This window comes from Anabas testudineus, chromosome 3 (assembly GCF_900324465.2).
Source record: "Anabas testudineus chromosome 3, fAnaTes1.2, whole genome shotgun sequence".
Lineage (NCBI taxonomy): Eukaryota > Metazoa > Chordata > Actinopteri > Anabantiformes > Anabantidae > Anabas > Anabas testudineus.
The window spans coordinates 11,286,382-11,295,585 of NC_046612.1; the positions used below are offsets into that span (position 1 = coordinate 11,286,382).

Sequence of the window (9,204 nt, forward strand, 5' to 3'; positions counted from 1 at the left end):
GAACAACAGACGTTGTACCTTCATGTTACAAGACAAAAAAAATACAAAGTAAGATAGTGTAGGCTGAAGATTATACAGTCCCTCCAAAAGCATCCAGTTCAATTCATTTCAATTGATTTTGTGTTTGTTGGACACTGAATTTCACATTTTATAGCCGTCTGTTTACATCTGGATACATCAGTGAACATAGACCATAGCACCTTTTGAATCAGATCACCTAAAGTGGGCAAAGGTACTAAAACATGGGAAAGACAGGTGTTTCTGTAGGTTGTGAGGTGACAGGATCACAATTCACTATTCAAAGAAGATGTTGTGAGCAGAAATACAGAGGCCACACCACAAGACGTAGACCCCACATCAGCAGAAAGAACCGAAAAGCCTGGTTGAAATTAGTAGAAAATGACAGAGATGAGTCACAAAAGTGGACTAAAATTAACCAAAATGATGGAAAGACCACTTTACTTGCATCTTAATGTGGAAAAACCTGTATGTTTTTCACAAAAAAGAGCAAGTTACTCAATACATTCTGTCAGTTTACTTTTAAATAGCTTGGCGTTATTTTAGATTCAACTCTGTGTTAAAATAATTATATTAAGCAAGTTGTTGCAATAACAGAATTTATGTGAATAGCTAAAATATATTTTCAGGCTATGTTTTTATCACATATAATATACTGTTTAACCACTTGGTCTCTTAACACTAACAGAATAAAGTCTGTATAATCTGTAAATAACCAAGCTGAATACTAAAACCAAGTTTAGCACTGTAAAAATCCTAAATGTGCTGTTCTGTTCTGGGAAAACCCTCTATTTTAGACTATATATTCTATTTATCTGTGTGTTGTTGTGTTTTGATGGCTGCACCACACTCATTCACTCAGCTTATAGCTCTATGCAGAAGTATGGGTTAGTTGTTGTCTAATGGAGACCTAGGATTTGCTATTTTTTTCCAGGACAAACACTGACTGATTTCAAAGATACACAGATGCAAAATGAATGTCCAGAGTGAATGGAAAAAAAACCCTGTCTGTCCTACAGCGCACGTTTGACGGTGTATGCGACATGTCATGTTGGAAACAGTTGTTCCTTATCAGGTTGCATTCCTGCTGCATTTCATCATCATCACTCGCTCTTCTGTTAATGCCTCTTCTAGTGTTACAGACAACAGATAAATTAAAAATCCTAAAGGGTGTATATAGCTTTACAGTAAATAACAGATCTCTGTAATTCGACTCAACAGGAGGCACAGGGTGTAGATGAGGATTAAAGAAAGAGAGGGGAACTCTTGCAAGCTGCGCACATAACCGGAGAGTTGCTGATCCCATGGCCGGGGTTGTTTAATAAAAAGTTTAAAATAGTGTGCTAAGGATTAGAGAGTTGAACTTCAGTAAAGAAGGGGGTACGCTCATGGAGTGGGTGAGTAGGGGACATAACCCTGGGATGATGCTCCATTCTTATTCCACTCCCATGGGGTGGGTGGGATGTCAACAAGGTCCAGCACCAGCTGACAAGCTTGCACTCCAGGCCAGCAGCACATAAGCATCTTTTAGAGTGTGTCCAGCCCCCATCACCACTCCAAACCCAGCCATCCATCTTTTAGGCATCGGGGGCCATGGGGATTGCCTTTTTAGGAGACACCTGATCACAGCTGAACGGACCACCACCGAACACAAAGAAGCTGTGACTGATAACATGATGCTTTTGTGTGCGTGTGCCCACCCTTGGTGAGGGTGGGAAGGTGGTTGAGCTATGCTGTGGTAGGGACAGAGGTCTGTGTTTGTTCCCGTGGAAGTTGAGGATATTTTGGGACAAAAGAGTTTGTCGTGTGAAGAGGATGAAAAGCTGAAAAGGGTATTGACTTTTGATTATCCCAGGAGAAGTGTGACGCCTTCATTCAAGAAAACATCTTTTTTTTTTTTTCATGATTGGCTGGGTGAGCCAGTGTGAGTAGAGCCTAATACCATGGAGAAATTTAAAGCGGCCATGGTTCTGGGTGCTGTTGGTGACGCCTTAGGCTACAGAAAGGGCCGGTGGGAGAGCTGCATTTCAGGCAAGAAGATCCAAGAGGAACTCGCTTCTCTCGGGGGACTGGGAGCCCTGAAACTGGACCCAGATAACTGGCCCCTAAGTGATGCAACGCTGATGCACATGACCACAGCAGAAGCACTTATAACAGGTATGTTTAGGCAAAATCCTAAACTAAGTCTAATATTAAAATGTCAAATCGATATGTCACGTATCTTATGTTCAGGCTAATTCCACATTTAACTTAAAACACAAAAAAACCTGATTCTCACTTCAGTAAGTTATTGACACGTCTCTAAAACACAACATTGTCATTGTCCATCAAGGAACAGAATAGCTTCTTCTACACATTCAACGAAAGCTGCTGATCAATGTCACAGCAAATCTGAATGACAAAACACGCCGACATTACATAATCTAACGTTGTAACACAGCATCAAAGACATTCTCTTAGTGGAAACCTTGCTGTGAATGCCCTCGCCCAGTTGACATCTCTAGCCCCTACAGAGTGGCCAGGAGTTGCCAGGTCAGAAGGGTCTGAAATAGACCACTTTGGAAAAGCTGATGCACAGTTCTCCTTTACTGAACAATAGCAGGTCAAACTCCGTAATCTGTTTGGCTGCAGATGTGGCTCAAAGCCTGTGACAGCAGCCCTGAGAAATGGTGGTGACATCTATTGAGATTAGGAGGCCTTATTTAGCCACCATACATCATGCCTGTGCACACACATACACCAGCAAGGCAAAAACATACGGAGTGGAATGAATGTCATTAATGTAAATACTGTTAATCTTCTTACCATTTCTCAGTATAGTGAGTCAGGAGTGACCATTTATTATAATTTTAATCAGACTTTGATCAAACTGACTACAACATTTGATCCCATGCTTCTTTGTCAACACACATTCTCTCTCACACACATACAGTATACAGATAATCAAATCCCATTTGACCTCACGGTGTGTGGAATTGACTCCACTTGCTCTGCAGGCATGCTGCTCCAAATCTGTGTTGTGGCAGGCTGAAGCTAAACTTAGCCCCCACAGCACCACTCATCTTCCCTTGCGTGCCAATCGTGAATTACTCTCACTCACTGTGTCTGTGCTTCCATGTGCGTATGTGTGTCCAGATTACTGGTGTCTGGAGGACTTGTACCGGGAGCTGGTGCGTCTTTATGTTGAGGCCATGGTGTCTCTTCAGGGCAGAGCCCCCGATCCTGCCACCGTGGAGAGCTGTGTTCATCTCAAACCTCACAACTATCTGCTTGCCTGGCATACACCCTTCAATGAAAAAGGTCAAAGCCCATTTTACATACAGTTTTTAAAAATATTAAAACTACATTATAACTACATGAATGATACTGTGTGTAGCTTCATGTTTATGTGTCTACGTCCAGGGTCCGGGTTTGGGGCAGCTGCCAAGGGAATGTGTGTGGGCATGAGATACTGGCAACCTGAGAGACTGGACAGTCTGGTAGAAGTCAGCATCGAGACTGGCAGAATGACCCACAACCACCCCATAGGTGACAATCTTGCCCGTTTCTAACATTTCCTCCCATATCTGGCAACTACATGTACACGTCTACTTCCGTGCTGCTGATAAACTGTTATTTAACACTTAAATGGTGAGTTTGACATGACAGAAAACAGAATTGGTGCAGTGACATATGGTTTCACACTTGACTCCAGGTTTCCTCGGCTCCCTGACAACAGCACTGTTTGCATCCTATGCAATCCAGGGGAAACCACTTGTGACTTGGGGCCGTGAGCTCATGAAGGTAATCCCTCTGGCTGAAGAGTTCTGCCGGAGGACCATACGACACATGGCAGGTTAGACTGTTTCTCTCTGAGGCACATTACTGTGTACTCACAGCCTTGGTTGATTAACACAAGTCAAGTGAAGCCCTGATGTAAACAATATTAACACAACGAGTGATATAAGTAACAAATTGATATTTGCAGTATGGTACAGTCATTTTCAGTTGGGTATGTCTGAACATCTGATTGAGCAAGGCTATCAGCTGCTGCCAGTAATGTTTGTAATTGTGCATTTCTATGCAGAGTATCAGGAAAACTGGTTTTACTTTGAGGCCAAGTGGCAGTTTTACCTCGAAGAGAGAGAAATAGACAAAGAAGGACAGAGCAAACCTTCATTCCCTGATCGCTATGATGCTGAGGAAACAGACAAGGTACATCCTGCCACTGTGACTCACAGAACCAGAAACGTACAAAGGAAATCCTCTTAAGTTTCTTCATTCATACAGATGTATAAGCATTGGAGCTCAGAGGGCCGGGCAGGCAGGAGAGGTCATGATGCCCCCATGATAGCCTATGACGCCCTCCTGGCTGCAGGAGGTGACTGGGCTGAAGTGTGTAAAAGAGCCATGTTCCATGGAGGTGAGCATTCTGCATCTGCAAAATTAAAATAAAAACAACTTAACATGTGTTGTGTTCACTGTGGATTTCTGTAATAACACTTGTTTTAGGGGAGAGTGAAGCTACAGGACTGATTGCAGGTTGTCTCTATGGCCTCCTGTACGGCCTGAACCAGGTTCCCCCAGGCCTGTATCAGGATTTGGACAAAAGAGGGCGCATGGAGGAGCTGGGAGAAGCACTTTACAAGGCAGCATCTGCAGAGAAATGCATAGACAAGTAATCCTGATCTTCACTGAAACGGAGTCTACTAGTTATCTGCGGAACTGCACACAACTCTAAAACTGCTTACCCCTGTCCCACATCACCCTCTAGTGCATCTTGGTACCTTCTCAGTTTTAAGTGACATCCTGTTCTTTCTTCTTTTGCCCTCCTCTTTTTGATTTTCCTGTTCATTCTCCACAGATCTGTCATGAACTGGAAAGATAAAATAAACATTTTTAAGGTTTAGCTTTGATAAAACTTAATTGATTTCTGTAGGATCGCTTCTGTCCTGCACCGATGTACTGTAACATAGTCTGATTCAAGGCTAACTGAATGCACCATTGGCCTGTCTTTGATTAATCTAATGACAGAACTGTGGGGAACATTTAGTTAACAAACATTACAGTGCTAGATAACAACCAGAAGGTAATTTCCTTCTCTGACCTTTTCTGTCTCTAAAGCTAATCTGTATTAACATTATGCACAATGTATTTCTGAAAAGCAATCTGCTGTAGATTCTGACAAAACTTGATTTTGATATTAACCAAATGATTTAAAGCAACCAGCAGCAGCCTCAGCATACCTGATTTATTTATATATTTATATCTAAAATGGACAGTAAACTGAATTATTGCACCTGATAATTTCATTAAATTTTAAGCTAGATTTTCCCCATATATATTTATCTGTGCATGTGAAATGAGGGTAATGATTTGAAACTTTAATTCAAAAGAAAATTGTCTTAGGCTATAAAAGTAGAAAGTTGAATAATTTTTTCCAATACTGTGATTTATTGTCATTTCCACTGTGAGACTAGATGTAGATTGTAAAAAAGTTATTACATGGGAAATATTCATTTGAAGTGGCAATTAAAATGGACTCACATGAAGTTCTTGTCTCTCTTTATCTTAACAATCTTTATTTTGGTGGTAGCTTCTTCATTTTTACCAGATTTCTGCTTCTTGTTACACAACCCTTTGAACTAATCGCTTATAACAAGTTCACACTGCTACAATACATTTTATTGTCCCTTTGCTGCAGGGATCAGATCACTACTGGTATATCCAGCTGAATTAGAAGTTATGTTTATACCTACTCTTCTACAAGGCTAGAGGTCTTGTAATAAAAGGAAAGAGTGACTAGTTTTATATGGAAAATGAGATCACTATGCTCCAAAAGGTCTAGTCTAGTTCAGTGATGCTGTTTTCTCAGAGACTGACATGCATTTGGTTTAAAACCAATTTCAGTTCTCTCATTTATGCTGTAAATGTGTGTTTAAGTAAGAGTTATCCCCAGATTCTTGGCAAATTTGTACCAGTTTGGATCAGTTTCACAAAAACCGTTGCATGGCTACAGGGATTAAATTTTCATGTCCTCTATTCTCTGTAGACCAGATTGTTGGAAACCCAGTATCAGCCCTGATGCCAGTATGTTAAGGAAGTTGGTTAGAGACCGCAACTGCCACCCTGTGCTCCGAGGGATTCTTGAGAGTCTCCTGCATTACATAACACAAGATCTGCCCAAGTTGTCTACCAGAGACAGAAGCATGGAGAAGGCAGGATCTGGTATTGTAGCACAAAGAAACACAAGAAACAAAGATTGTCCTGATGAGAGAACTGATTCTTCAATGAAACAGACACAACTTGAGACAAATTGCACTTTGGTTGAGCTGCATGAAGAGTTTAAAATGAACCAGGGAAAGGTTGTTGGGAACAGTTCCAAGTTCCCTGAAGAAGGAAAACCAGATCCACAACAAGGCAGATTACCAAGCAACCATGGAGGAGGAAAAAAAGCAGGAGAATTAATACCTCGACGCCTTACTACATTCCAGCTCCTCCAATCAAAATTCACAAGGTCCACACCCAAACCCTCTATTTCCCATCAAAGGGAAGTAGGAACTCTGCCCTTCAGCAGAGGAGCGGCCGGTAATGTGAACCTCAGTCAACACAGTGAGCAGGACATGCCGAAGAGGGACCGAGTCAAAAGAGAGCACGGACTGAAAAAAGTTGGCAATGTGAAGGATATGGTGGCCAAGTTTGCTATGGCTGAGAAGAAGGAACAGGAACTGAATAAGCTGAAGCAACAGCCAACCAAACCACGACTCATTGGAAGAGGGATCCTTTTATCTTCCTTGATGGAAAGGTTTGAAACCATAGCCTCTGTGTGTAAAGGAAGCGACTTAAAGTCTTCTGGAGGAGTCAAAGTGACAACTGATATCAAAGAGAAGCTGGAGTGTCATGATAGAGGAAAACAACAGCTTGTAGATCAAACTGTTCACAAACAAAACCAACATATGCCAGTGACAAAGAAATCTATTCCACAGCAGCTTAAAAGAAATCAAATTATGATTGGGCAAGAACAAAGACCAGAGCAGGTTGTAGACATGTTAACAAAAGTAAACTCCAACCAAAAAGACACAAAGAATTTAAAATCAGAGGAAAAGGGACAAATGAGGGAGCAGCCTTCAGATAAAAAGGCTGACAGTGATTGTTCATCAAAACAAATCAAGGGGGGAAATCGTAAAGGTTGGCAATTGGGAAAACATGATGAAATTCAGACTACAGTTGATGAATGTCATTATATCACCAACAGGTTAAAATATGGACACCTAGAGATGGTCTGTCTGACCTTTGTTACAGAGTGGTCATTCCCAGATTCTTACAGACTTTTTCCACAGGTGGAGGCACTGTTGAGCTGGCATATGGCCACCATCACGACCTGCTCTCCTGTATTTCACACAGCTGTAGACGCCTCACCTAAACAATTCCTACAGAAAGTCAAACCTGTGACTTCCGAAAACATTGACACCATAAAGTCTGAAGAAAGACCATCCTCATATAGCTCCACAATACTCTCAAAGAAGGGATGGAGATGTAGTTGAACCCCCCACTATAGTGGAGGGTGCTATAGGAAACACCCTAAAACCCAACATTGAGGAAATCTTTGAGGACAGAAGTGATGACCCCACGGGGAACAGTGACTTCAAACCTGTGACTTCCGAAAACATTAAAACCATAAATCTGAAGAAAGACCATCCTCATATAGCTCCACAATACTCTCAAAGAAGGGATCAAGATGCAGATGAACCCCCCACTATAGTGGAGGGCGCTATAGGAAACACCCTAAAACCCAACATTGAGGAAATCTTTGAGGACAGAAGCGATGACCCCATGGGGAACGGTACAATAGAAAACCAAAACCCCCTCAAAGCAATAACTCTTCAAAGAAGGTCGCCCAAGTATGTTATCCCACGAGTTTACAGATTTGATCATCAACAAGGTGCCGATCACACTGATTCAGCTTCTCAATCCACACTACACCCAGAAACTATAACTCCTTCACCATCAAGTCCACCATCAAAGTCTGATTCGTCTATGTCTGCTCTAAACCCTGTGTTGTTGAGAGTAGAAAATCTTCTGGACTTAGATCCATATCCTCCCAATGATGTCACCCTTCACACAATAATACATAGGAAACCAGCAGAGGCCAAAACACAAGAAAAACACAGCGAGGCCAAAGAAGAAAAAGAAGTAGCACAAGTGGACATAAAAGATAACAATATGCAGCGATGTTTGGGGCTTTCTGAAGACACTACCAGTGAGACTGGATTAGAAGACAGCAAAACCTCTGCTGTGACATTAGTTGAAAATCAACCTGAGAGAGAGAAGCCAAAACAGAAACCTAAGTACACAACAATCAACTATGGGGATCCTTCAGTCAAACAAACATATAAACCCAAAATCATACGTTTTACAGACACATTTACTTTTTAGGTTGGTGTCCAAACTGGAACGTCAGTCAGTGTTTGCTGGTTAAGCACTGGACACCAGGACCAAGCAGCTGTAGCAACATAAACAGAGCAACAAGTAGCACGTTCATATACATACACACATACTTTATTAGGTACCTGCACAGTTTTTTGCAGTGTAAAAAAAGACATTGCAACACAGCAGCTCTGCCATGCCTTTTATCAAGAGGTGTTCCTGATGGCCACCCTACGTTACTATAGTGTTCTCCAGTACGACTCCACCACCCACTATCAATAATGAAAATACAGTATAGTAGAGTTATATCCTTTCTGACAGTTTCCTACTGACACTTAACGTATACAACATTCTCAACATTTGTGATTTGAAGATTACTTTTCATTTTACTGTGCTTATATTAAATGTAATTTGGTGTATTTACACATAATTTATAATAGAATACACGGATAAGACAAAAGATAAGTCAGACGCGATAAGTTTAAGGATTTAATAACACTGATAACCTCCAAACGACCTAGAACAATTACTGGTTATGTGAGAGCTTTTCAGGGTTGACTTTTTGCAAAATGTTTACTTTTATTTCTTCTGTAAAAAATACATGTGTGTACAAAATTCAGTATGCACAAATGAATCATCATCTTTTTATCTGCAAGACTTGAAATTCTTCAAAACATTTGTGTGAATTATACTGACTTTAAAATCTGTTCATTTAACCATTAATTGTCTGGTTACACTGTTCCAAAATGGCTGCATTATCTCAGAACAATACACAATTTT

General features: G+C 41.1%; 1 protein-coding gene across 1 annotated transcript; it reads left to right on the forward strand.

Moving 5' to 3' along the window:
• Positions 1–1,718: 1,718 nt before the first annotated feature.
• On the forward strand, positions 1,719–5,522 carry adprhl1 (ADP-ribosylhydrolase like 1). The gene is made up of 7 exons (XM_026378613.1): positions 1,719–2,175; positions 3,154–3,318; positions 3,421–3,546; positions 3,713–3,853; positions 4,085–4,212; positions 4,288–4,420; positions 4,510–5,522. Exons 1-7 carry the CDS (start codon positions 1,962–1,964, stop codon positions 4,677–4,679), a joined length of 1,077 nt encoding a protein of 358 aa, XP_026234398.1. The 5' UTR covers positions 1,719–1,961; the 3' UTR covers positions 4,680–5,522.
• The last annotated feature ends 3,682 nt before the right edge of the window (positions 5,523–9,204 follow it).